This window comes from Antrostomus carolinensis, unplaced genomic scaffold, assembly GCF_000700745.2.
Source record: "Antrostomus carolinensis isolate BGI_N321 unplaced genomic scaffold, ASM70074v2 scaffold41922, whole genome shotgun sequence".
In the NCBI taxonomy this organism is placed as follows: domain Eukaryota; kingdom Metazoa; phylum Chordata; class Aves; order Caprimulgiformes; family Caprimulgidae; genus Antrostomus; species Antrostomus carolinensis.
Window position 1 is genome coordinate 10044 of NW_010299615.1, and position 12557 is coordinate 22600.

General features: G+C 39.2%; 2 protein-coding genes across 2 annotated transcripts in view; one reads left to right on the top strand and one right to left on the bottom strand.

The window, feature by feature from the left end:
- TCP11L1 (t-complex 11 like 1) overlaps window positions 1-3515 on the top strand; it is a 10173-nt gene extending 6658 nt beyond the window's left edge. Inside the window, exons 5-9 of the mRNA XM_010162856.1 lie at window positions 961-1097; window positions 1536-1732; window positions 2081-2262; window positions 2916-3088; window positions 3280-3515. Coding sequence (XP_010161158.1) covers window positions 961-1097; window positions 1536-1732; window positions 2081-2262; window positions 2916-3088; window positions 3280-3515 — 925 coding nt within the window. The remainder of the gene's footprint in view (window positions 1-960; window positions 1098-1535; window positions 1733-2080; window positions 2263-2915; window positions 3089-3279) is intronic.
- Window positions 3516-6846: 3331 nt separating this feature from the next.
- The window catches only part of CSTF3 (cleavage stimulation factor subunit 3), a gene marked incomplete at its 5' end in the record, with an annotated part of 40455 nt that continues 34744 nt past the window's right edge, over window positions 6847-12557 (bottom strand). The window contains 6 exons of the mRNA XM_010162858.1: window positions 6847-7533; window positions 8486-8546; window positions 8674-8768; window positions 9157-9310; window positions 10838-11033; window positions 12315-12384. Of these exons, the coding sequence (XP_010161160.1) occupies window positions 7331-7533; window positions 8486-8546; window positions 8674-8768; window positions 9157-9310; window positions 10838-11033; window positions 12315-12384 (779 nt within the window). The remainder of the gene's footprint in view (window positions 7534-8485; window positions 8547-8673; window positions 8769-9156; window positions 9311-10837; window positions 11034-12314; window positions 12385-12557) is intronic.

Here is a 12557-nt window from a genome sequence, read left to right on the forward strand (position 1 = left end):
TGTGGGTGTGAAGGGGAGAGATGCTCCAGAAGTCTTTAACAAGGATCCTCTTTGTTCTGGTGAATTGGAGCATTTGTCTGGCTCCTGCATGTCAATGAAGGACATTTTCTTAAATGCCAAATGCATATAAGCCTGAAGATAGGAGCTGAATGGTCAGTTTGTATCAGAATTTAATACAAACAGCAGAAGGAGGGAAGAAAGCAAGCAGTAGCATGGGAAAAAGGTATTGTTGGGTATTATTCTCCAGTCAGTCCTTCCTTTTCCCCCCAGTGTGAGCTCTCTTTACCCCCACTCCACTCCCTGTATAATATCCTTTCAGTTCTAAAGGGAGTGTACGTACCAGATGTGGGAGCACAGAGGCTTCTGCTTGGTCACCGTGTTTTCAGTTGAACAGGTCTCAGTAGTTAGAAGAAATTTCATTAACCTTGTTGTTTTCTAATTTGATAAGCTTCAAAGAGTTCAGGATTGACTTGGCAGAAATATTGCCAGCAGGATTTAGGTTGCTTTGAAATTAAGGTGGTTTTCTTTATTTTTTGGTGTTTGGTTTTATTTTCCTTTTTTTTTTTCTCCCCCTTGGGTCTGATTACTGACTTCCCACTGAGGCTGGCTTTATAGGCTGCCAACACAGATAGTATGCAGGCTTGGAAACCCAGATGTCTTTTTATGTATACAATATTGCATATCCTGGGAAAGATAATCTATGGAGCTAGTAAAGTTAATTCCATGGAGGGTTTTTTACAGAAGACCAAGTTTTATTTCCTGCTTGGAAGAGGCACATCCATGCACGTACATGCTTGCTCAAGCTTTCTCTCTGTCTCATGCTCTTAAACTGTTAAGCACCCTGTTAATATTTCCCATGCATGTTTTTGCTCTTTCCTCAGTCAGTCTGTAATAAATCTTGTAAATAGTACCTCTTGAACATCTGCAGCCTTGAATAACTTTTTCTGTTTGTTTGTTTAGAGCAATTTTCTCTGTATTAGACCTAATGAAAATGGATATGGCAAACTTCGCTGTCAGTAGTATTAGGCCAAAATTAATGCAGCAGTCTGCTGAATATGAAAGAAAGAAGTTTCAGGAGTTTCTTGAGAAACAGCCAAGTATGACTTTGTTCCTTTCTTTCTTCCCCTCTGACCTCCCAGTAAACTGCGTGTCTTTGCTTGTAGATCATGAAAAGAAATCAGATTTTTTTTGTAAGTTCTAGATTTCATATGGTAAATGACAGCTTGTGCCCCAAATCTGTAGTTTGAAAAAATCTGCTGGAACAGCAGTTCTGCACTTAGTACACTGGAGTTCAGTTTCATTTCAATACAGTGTAGGGCATAATTAGCATCATCTCACCTCCCGATTCCTGTAGCTGTGTGTTTTAATTTTGTTTGAGATGTTCTGCTTAATGCAATAAATGAAATGCATGTCAATAACTGATACAATGGGTATTAGTAGTAGTAACTAATGGGATTATTTGGACATTATTGGTGGAAAAACCTAACATTAAAAAGGAATTTTCTCAAGATTTTTTTTTTCCCCTGCTTTTCCAGATTCTTTAGACCTTGTCACAAGGTGGTTGCAAGAAGCAGCAGATGATCTTGCAAAGCTGAGATGTACAACGTTGCCTCCCCACTGTAGTGATGATGGTGCCAGTGGTGGAGCTTCTGCCTTGTGCTCCACTGCTGTACAAAATCAAGCCTATCTGAAGCTCCTAAAGTGGGATCACCTAAACAGGCCTTTTCCAGAAGTAGGTATTTAACAGAAAAATTGATTTCTGTGCTTGTTCTGCTTTTCTGTTTCTGGGATATAACAGCAGCTGTTTGGATTTGTAGCCTTGCAACAAGTACAATGCTAAAACACTTACCTCTTGATTGAGAGCTCTTGTAGCTCTTAGGTACTTCAGCATTGAAACTTACTTTGCTGGAAAAGAGGAGTTAAGGCTTTTCATTTTGTTCCCGATACCTGCCTGCTGAGCACGTGTTGTTCTTTTCTGTGTCTGTCTTATGTCACTGCTGTGAATAGGTAGGTGCCACAATGTCACTTCACAGCCCAGCATTCTGACTTGATTCTCTGCTGGCTTCCGCATTCTTTGCAGACGGTGCTAATGGACCAAGCCCGCTTTCAGGAAATACAACTGGAGCTGGAACAACTCCTCTTGGTTGGGACTGTCCTTCTGGTCACCTTCAGTGCAGCAGGCTCGGCGCTCGTTGATTTGCCTGGATTTGCTGAGAAAATCAAAACCATTGTCAAGGTGCTGCTGACAGGAATGCACCTTCCGTGAGTATTGAGGAGCCCTGGTCACACAGAGACAGGTGTTCTCACCCTGGTAAATAGCTTAAGCCTCTCTCTGGCTGTGGACTGCAGAATATATAGAGCAAGTGATGAGGGCTTTTTATGAGCCCAGGCTGACAATTTTATGCAGCTCCCTCAGACAGAACTGTCTTTTCTTGCTTTGTTAGTTCGATGTGTACATGCTCCTTTTTTCAGAGTAAGTTTTTCTTGATGCCTGGTTGGCACATGGGAGGGCAAGGAGCTAACCATGCTGACAGTCTGGGCCAGGCTCCCTCGAGAATGCGTGGGGTACATATAGTAAGCTGCTTGCCTTTAGATTTAGAATGACTGCTGTGTGCATTCTGGGTTGATAACTGGTTTTTGCATTAGTCAGAGCTGTCTGTGTAGGCAGAAAGTTGGCTCTTACTTGTATGGATTGTTCAGGCTGGAAATCTTTAATGCCCCCTACCTCCTTGTTTTACATATGAACTTTATTTTTCATATATATAAAATGTATTATTCTTTATAGTCCTGGCTTTATGTGGATTACACTTCTTCCATTACATATGATAAATAAGGCAACTACAGTTTATTTTTAAAAGGTGGGAAAAAATGAGTAACTAAAATTGCTAAGTAATGCTCTACTCCATGTTCTCTAGGTCCTTTAACCTGCAGGAATCTTTGGCTACCATCGGTGAGAAGGTGTGTGCCGAAGTTAACAGCTGCCTTTCCCAGCACGGGTTTACACCATTCTCAGCTGAGAGAGAGACTGTACTGAAAGGACAAATCCAAGCAGTGGCCAATGCGGATAACACCATCTGCAAGCTAATAGGTACGCTTTGACAAAAGTGCTCTCTTCTCAAGTGACCTCTCGTCTGTCTTTGTAAAACTCTTGGTGACGTCATGCATGGTTTCTCATTTAATCTGTGTCCAGGCTTTCTGTATTTTACATGAGCTCACACTATTTCTAATTGACTGTCTTTTTTTGAAAACAAACCAAAACCCTTGGTCCAATTTTTCCAGATTCTCGAATTCAAAAGTTTCTGGAGAATTATCTTGCATCTAGTCACCAGAAATCATTACCTGCTACTCCTGGAGGATTAGGCCCTATTCAAAGAGAGCTGGAAGAGATTGCTGTCAAGTATGTTCGTCTTGTCAACTACAACAAAATGGTCTTCAGCCCTTACTATGATGCAGTCCTTGGCAAAATACTGACTAAGGAAGAATCCCAACTTGTAGGGAAGTCGGAAGAATCATAAAACCAGTTTGTGTGCTACCAATACGGTATTGTCTGCTATTTAAAAAAATCGCACCACTATCTGTCTAGGAAAACAGCTTTCCATGTAAATACTGGTTCCTTTTAATTCACTAGAGGTGACTGATGAGGAAAGTACATGAGATGCAAAAGGGGTTCTGAAGTAAATGATGAGCGAGAGATGCATTTTTAATGTAAGCATGCAATCTAGGGGAGGATGTCTTGGTAGTTTTCTGGCTGCAATTTTTAGATTTTTGAGCTGATTCTAGGTAGGACGAGTTTAAGAATCAAACTTTGTATTTAAGTGGCTCATTTTAGGGCATTTTACTCTAATTTACCGTGAATTTAGTTTGTTTAATCCAGAGCAGATTAGCAATGGTCCTTCCCAGAAGGGGTGATTTGGCTTTAAAATATCTTACTTTAAAGACTTGAGAAGTAAGGTAAAATTCTAGATAAGAGGAATTTTAACAGGCAAAAAACAAAGCCAAACAGCACTTTATTGTAACATTATGGTTAGTACGGTAGGCTACCAGTTTTTTCTGCATTTTACTGCATTTTTGATAGCATTTTTTTGCTGATTACCTGCAGATCTTACAAAACACAGTATATTTTTGTAGCAAATTTTCTGGTTATTGGGTAACTGTCCTCTGCTATGTACAGTACTTACAAAGGTGGCAATCTTATAGATTGCAGCTGTATTTATCTCTTGTAAAGACTTCAGAAGGGCAGAGCTAAAATGTTTTGATAAAAGTGGCATTTCTTACCTTTTTTTTTTTGCTAGTAGTTTACTCCTTTTTATGTGAAATACCAACTTTAAAGTAAATCTTTGTCATTTTCAGAAGGTGGATTTAAAGTGTGTGAAACTGTAGGCTGAAAATTTTACTTGTTTTTTTTAAAAATACAAATTGAGATGGTTGCAAATTCAATCATGTCTTCAAAAATATCCAGGAAGTGCAGAGCACTACAGGAGGTATAAATGATTTTAATGGACTGTAAGAAGTGAATGATTTAATGTTAGTTTGAATACACAGGGAATATTTTCAGTAGAAGATTTTTTTCACTTTGTAGAGGTGTTCTTGAAACTTAAAATATTTGTAGGTCTTGAATTTAATGAGCTACATGTTGTACAGATGAGTGTTCACAGAAGAACTCAATGATCTTACAGCTTTATTGCAATTTCAAAAGCTCTGCTAGGAGGTAAGTACATTTGAGATTTTCCTCTAGTAGAGTACAACGCTGTATTACAGTAATCAAAATTTGATGATTTTATGAAAGCATCATTCATAAACGGTAAGTGTCCCAAGTACTAGACTATCCAAAATAGAATGTGTTGTCTCCTTTAAAAAATCCCAACGTGTAAAATAAATAAATAAAAGGGCCCTTTTATTGCTAACACCCAGGTTCATGTTACTAATCAACTAGGCAACCAAAGTAACAGAACTTCTAGAAGGAAGTACTTGATTATGAATCAGTGGTGTTGTGTCCCTTTCCAGTTTTCCTTTAAATGTCAGTGTGCATATAGTTGCACTACCTTTGAGTTTGGAGGAAGGTGGGATAAGTAAGACCTTTTATTCCAAATTAGCCTGTGCAACTATAAAACAAATCTTTTCTTATTCATTACAAACCCCCAAGGGAAAAAAACCCACCAGAACCCCGTAAGAGATCACCAGCTCAGACAAGGGATTATTCTCTTGGCTAAAAGTACTCAGATAGGAAAATGAACTGTCTCTGTCTGTCTCTGAATCTTTCTTTGATAACTCCAAATGAGTAGGTTGGTTAGCCAGAAAAAGAAGTTCTGAGTAGGTTTTTGGTGTGGTCTATTTCATTGTTTGAATCAGCAGCAGGTACTACTGAGGTCTTCAAGATTGCTGCATCTGCTTACTGTACTTTGTTATTAGTGCAGGATCCACCTCAAAATACAGCCTATAGCTCTGCAGCTCCAAAACATTAATTCAGTACTCTGCGTAACAAAAGAGCTACCAGAAACATTATTGCTAGAGATATAAAATACATAAATAACCAAGACAAAGCTGTTTTCATTTTTGTTAAATGAGAGTTGCAGAAGTTATAAATTGCTGCTGTTATTTTGTAATTTAGGATTGCCATGAAGCTGCCTTTAAAGGCCCCTGTGAATTACGCGTACTACAGAAGTTCAGATGGTGTAGGGGACGATCTCAAGGATGTGGGGAAAGAATAACACCATGGTGAAACAACAGCCTTAGAAAAGGCTTTGAAAAGTATGGGATTGATGCTAGAACGAGTGCAACTGCATTATCAATAGAGAAAATTGTACTTACTTAGTCTAGGAGATGGCTGCTCCTAGTTCTGGAATTCAGGGTCCAAATGTCCATGATGTCCATCTCCTGCGTACTCTGACATGGACGCTGGTGCGTGCGTATTGCTTGCAGGGTCGATGCAGTAAGTCAAGTCCCATCTCTCCTCGCAGCAGGGATTTGATCCGAAGGCTTCATGTAGGAAACGGTGCAGTAGCCAGGGCTGGCTCCAAGCTCACCTCTGGGGGTACTCATGGTGGGACCGAGTGTCTCTGTGGGTGGGTGCCGTAGGCCTTTCAGCAGTAAAGATCTAAAGAGACTGTAATAACTGCCCACAGGTGCAAATCGTGTTAGTGATTTTTCCCAGGCTGGTTTTTAATGGCAGTGGTTGACAAATAGTTTCTCTACCTCCTCTTTAAAAAAAATAGGGAGATACAATTAAGATTAAAAGTGACACACCAAAAAAAAAAATATTCTAGGATTAGTGAGGCCAGACCCTACCTCCATGTGAGCACTTACCTGGCTATACGTACGCTGTTCCACCTTCTAGCCTGGGAGACAGGAGCCACTCCAAGTATCTGAATTTCCTGTAGTCCAAGGGGGTTCTTCTGGTTTTATCAGAGTGCAATTCTGAATAGTCAATGGGAAGTTAAAATCTACAGTATGCATAGAAACTGCTTTGAAAGTTCATACAGTGTTTTGTTAGCTTGTTTGAAAACAACAAGTTAAACTATATAGCAAATATATTAACATTTAGCTTTGTACATTCAGTGGAAGACCAATGCAGTTATCCAGGAACAGACTGTGATAGCTGCTACTCCTGGACAATCCACATTAGAAATACGTACCGAGTTTGTCTTACGATGCTGTCTTCTTTCAACAGTCATGGAATTAAAAGCAAAAATATACTGTATCTTCTAGAAAAATGGCAAAAAGCTAATTCTAATATGTATTGCTCTGATCAATTTCCTGTGATGGTCTTATTAACATCGCTTTTGAAGTGGCTGAGTAATACTTGAGAAGTAACTTGTTGTGTTTGAATAAAACCAGAATGAGGCATGATGTTATGGATATCCTTTTATTTTAAAGGAATGTTTTTTTTCCATTTTCAACTACAAAACAGATTCCATACATTCTGCCATAAATAAAAACGAACAATAAGGCAGGACACTACATGAACAAACTGAGAACAACTGTTTTCCAGAAAATGTGAATTAAAAAATGCTTCACAAGTATAAGCCATCCAGTTTTTAAAATAAAACTGTTGAAAACCCACAAGATTTCAAGTGGTAGATGTGAACACCCTTGAAGAACAAAATGCAGTTTTGACATTTTGCACTTTTGGCTTTGAAAACCTAGTTTTGTTGGACATTCTAAGGTTGTTCTGGCTGTTTTCGGATCAAGAACCATATGGGAGAAGAGGCACCACAGTAACAAAACCATTTTCAAGATTTTTTTTTTGTTTGCAGCTGTCCCTTTTCAATGCTTGACTTTTGAGAGACTGACGGACTCAATGCAAGTCTTTGTCTGTCACTCCAGACTTGTTTCACCGGATTCTCTTTTGCTGTCGTGCTCTGTAAATGTCGTGTACAGGGGGAACTACAGACCCTTTCTCCTCGTCGTCATCAGAATCTTCATGTGGTCTCTTAACAGCCTTATTGAGCATAGCGTTATTTTCCACAGGTCCATTGCCTTCCACAGCTATTTCAGGTAGGCCTCCAGTAATTATTCGTACAGCTTCATCAACAGCTTTAGAGAAAAAAAAAAAAGAGATTAATTTAATTTGTGAAACTATTCCCTGATTAGAAATAAGCATGCAAACAGGGACACTGAGATAAATACATTGTGGAGATTTCTGGAACATGAGGCATTTTCCTTCCCTGTTCTACAAATGTTAAGAATTAATTCTAAAACTGTGAGCTACGGTGAAAACTAATTAAGCTGCTGCTTCAGCTTGAGACCTCCCTTAGTCCTTGTGTACTGAGGTCATTTGCAAGCTAATAAAATGGGGAAGCAGTAGAGCTAGTTCATGATTCATCAGAAAGTACACAGAGCAGGCCAGTTTCTGCTTTTGAACAGAGAGTGCTTGAAAAATACCGTGGATAATTTACATAGATGTTTAATTTTCACTCTAAAAGAAGTTAAATCCTAGCTTTCTTTCTGTCTGATCATCTGTTCTTTAAACTAATGGAGGGGGTGAAAAGTAGCATATTATCATCTGCTGTAGTTTACATGGAGTATGGAGTAGTCCTGGTTTTATATTTCAGAACTCTGCCTTTGTAGGAGCTGAGGAAACACTGCACCAATGTGCATTCAGAGTTACGCAAACCAGTGAACTTACCATACTGCACATCTGTAATTTAACATTCGGTTAAATGCTGCTAGAAGTCATGTCTTGCTTCTTTTATAGGATATTGTGAACATCTTCCATTTCTTTCTTTTAATGGTTACCACTAAAATGTTATTGAAGTAGCAGCTGGTGATTTTCAGCTTTTTGACTTTTTGTTGATCTCCCCGCAGTTAAATATACAAACATGCCTATGTATATTCCAGCCTACAAAGGCAGCCAATTCAACAGTATACTCTTAAATAATAATTACACATTTGTAAATGAGGTCTGGATTTTAGACAGCAATATCCATATGTAAAACAAAGTCATATGCAGCACTGTCCCAGACTCCAGAGTGAACAAGTAACTTACTGTCTGGCAGTTTGCATCTTCTAAATATCTCCATGAGCTCATCCACTTGAACAAAGGGACCCTGATTTGTTACAAAAAAAAAAAAAAGTTTAAAAGATTATTTTCACTAGAGTGATACATACTGTGGTTCTGTCAAAACAGAATCTCTTTATAACTTTTTGAAGATTTCAGAATTCATTTAAACAAACCTGAAAACAAACAGGAGGTGGCAGGAGCTTCATGAGAACTACAGCTGCTGGTGGAACAGGAAATACACCGCCTGGGACAGGATGTAAACCTGGAGCTGTGGGAAGAAAAACTGTATGAAGGCAGTGCAGGACAGCTAGACTGGAACTGCTTTTGCAGCGTTATTATTTGATGCAAATAATTACTACCCTGTCAGCTTTGCCTCTACCAATTACATACTGTTAATGATCTGAAGTCTCCGAGCAGTGTTAAACAGCTTATTACCATTTACCAGACCCCAAACTGCTTGTACTTATTTCCATGTGACCTTAGTATTAAGTAAAATATAAATGCCTTTAGCAATCCAATTAAATAACAACCTAAAATTTAAGTACATGTTTAGATGACTGAAGACCAGGAAAGTCTCTGTGATTAGGTTTGCTAAACAGGGTAATAACTTGCCACCAGGTGAAACGTAACCACTTCCGACTGAACATCTGACTTACGTGCCAAGTGTCTTGGCTGAAATGGAATCATTTGTTGAGTGTCTGGTTTGGGATATTCCGGTTTTCTGTCTACTTCATCTTTGAGAACAGGCACAATGGAAGGTGCAACCACAGGGTCTGGAATTATAGCCGCCAGCTTGGCACGGGAGACATCCTGCAAAAGCCAATTAGAGAGCACTGATCACATTGCTTGTTTAAATTACAGAACAAAACATCTCTCTACACCAGTTGCTTATTCTCACTTTATCATCACTGTAATGTCAGATGTCCTCTTAGAAGACGAGCTGAGCAAAACTTGAACGTTTTCACCAAACATTTTAATCCCACAGTGTCCCAGCTGGGAGTGGAAACACTTGTTTTTGTTACCAAATGGGACCATATTTGTCATTTTTGAATGGCTTCTTTTTTTAGGTTAAAAAGATTGAGGTGAGCAGGTGCAGATCACCAGGCCTTTCACAACTATAATTTCTCCCTCATTTCATTCCCTAGATTACTTTAGCTGGAAAAGCAACAAAGCAGAAGGCAGTCAGCAGGCATGCAAAGCACCAGTTCAAATAGGATTATATTTTGGCGTGCTACGACGCAACAGAAATCAGCCCAAGGGCTGAATCATCTTGGGTACACACCACCTCACATGCAGTTATTGAGATGTATTCTCCTGTAAGCCCACCTGGAACTTCAAAATAACTTTGTCCCAGTTGCATTAAAAGTACTCAGTGACTCAACATGACTCTTATTCCCACCTATCAGATTATTTTACAACTGTGTGAAGATTAACAATTCAGCTGCTTTGCTAACTTTGATGGCTTCTATATCTTTCAAAAATTACTTTTCTAAGACATAAGTGGAAGCTGAGGCACTGATTTTGAGACATGAATTGAAGGCTCTCTTCCTGCTCATGCAAATGGGAAAGAGCAGTTCCTCCAACAGAGCCGTTGCTGCTTTTCTGGCAGCCTATTTTACATCATGCTTTTAAAAAAAATAAATAATTGTCATTTTATTCTGCTCTAATGCTTTTCCAAAGTGTTATGGCCTTCTACATGACTAAAATAGTACTTCAAATACACGTGGTCAGAAACAAGATGAACCACCAGATACAGGTGTCCGGCCTTGACTCTAAATTCCAAACAGCAATGCCAAAGCTCTTTAGCCATAATAAACAACTGAAAAAAAAGCAGGCAGCCGCGGCTCTCTCTAGATAATTTTTCTCAGCTGTGTACAGCAGTCGTTGGGACTGTGGTATGTCTTGTTTTGATGTGGTTCTCTATGAAGTGAGCTGAGTTTTGCAACTGGAGCCAGCAATGTTTCATACAGATGACCTGATTCTACAAACCTCCAAAAGAATTTTGGTTTTTGAAGGAGCTCAGGTTTAAGCCTGAAGTGGAGGCCTGTAGCTGAGTGCTGATGGCATTAACACATCGACCATTCCAGGGAAGACGAGAGGTCAATACCAATACATGAAGCCGCAGCTGTCACTGTGCTCCTTGCTCCCTTCTGCCCTCAGCCCACCATGCCTGGCACTTGCTGCCAAGAGGACAACAAGGAGGAGGCACACCGGGCCTGTTTTACCTGCTTTTCTATCAAGGGAAAAAGGCGTAAGGCAAGTCCTAATCAAGGAATTGTGCAAGTTTGCTAGGACTGAAAAGAATAATGGTAAAATCAAGGGTTCTTATCCACTTACCTTATAACCAAGGGCCTTCAGTTCGCTAGCAGAGCAAGGGTACAAATCCATGAACTTATACCTGTCCACCAGCAGAGCTGTTTCTTTACCCTCGTATTCTTCCTTGAATGCCGTAAACCTCCGTTTTTCAACCTTCAGTATACTCGCTAGATCACCAATGTTACTTTCAAAAGCTAAAAACCGAGCCCAGATTTCCCTATAAAGGAACAGATAAACAGGCAGTTGCTGAAGGAGAAAGAATTACTGATCACAACCCAATTAAAAAACAAATGAGAGGAGAGACTGAGAGGAGGTGATCTGGGAACACATGTCCATTTCTATTATGTGCTTCCAATGCATCTATAGCGTGCGTTACCTTCCCAGTGCCTTACACACTTCTGTAAAAGCTTTCAGTCTAGTGGACTGTAAAGGACTTTGTTATGGAAAGGATTACTGGTCTACATGGCTTCAGCATTTGAGGTAAGCTTTTGTCATCCATGTAAGATGCACAAATAGACTTTACTCATCTCACTACACAGAATTTCACTCTGATTCTGGTATGTGAAGGACTTTTCAACACAGATTATGATTTAATTCATCTGCATAGACCAGCATATTCTAGCAGACAAAAGCAATACCCTGTAACACAACAGGCAGAACTTCAGAATTTTACACGGCCCAACATATATATAGTAACTGCTTATTTCTCTGGGGAAAATCTCAGATATAATTTAAACAACATCTGACCATATTTCTGGACTTGAAATTCACCTTTGAAGAAGAGTCAGCTTTTAAATTATTGTTTTTTCTCACTTTTAAAATGGACATAAAAGTATTTCTCACGAAAGATCAGAATTAAACTGCAGAATGAATGTGCACAGCAGTGTGATGTTTGATTTCTTAGTTTTGATGCCTATGTCTACCAGAATATTAATAGTGAACACTTGGACTGCAAAGAGTTTGGTAAGCATTTTTTCAGAGAAATAAATTCAAGAAGTAGTGATGAAAATGTGGCAGGGAGTGGTTAATCCAAGTCTTTTCTGGTTCTTTTCCCATTTTATCTTCAGTTGGCTGGGAGCTGGGAGTTGTTCAGCATTCTCCGCAATAAATTCCCAGCTAATTCTCCCAAAAGACATTCTCAGCTCCCTCTCCCCATCTAGCTAAAGGATCTGTGTGGTTTGGGGTACACGTCATTGGCCACACCACCTGCTCATACCATTGAATCCTCACTGCGCAGGAGGATTTTGCACTTTATCCTCAACAATCCTGTGTCAATGAGGTTTTAAAGTCAATAAATTAATGAATTTCACTGCAAGTGGGATAGGGACTTTCACAAATCTGTCACAGTTGTTGCTATTTTAGACAGCATGAAGAGGGGAAGGAACATCTGTACCTAATTTTGTCCTGCTGTTAATTTTTCTAATTTCTTTGGGATGTTTGTAGTTGAAAGGGGTTATGCATCTTTTTTAGTGTAGTGAAACTGCTTTTGCAGACGTACCCAGATTTCTCAGGTGGAAGGCTCCCTGAAGTTAAAACACGTTCAAACAAAACTCTCGTATTATTGTCCTCTTTAAAAATAGAAAGAAAAAAGAAAAATCACACTGAGTAAAATATATTAAAGACAATTTAAAATCATGTCCATTCAAAGAAGTGTGTACATTGAATTAAATATAAGGCTGACAATCTGATACCTGGATTTGAATTTCAGTAAGTAGGAAAAAAATCTGAATGCCTACATAAA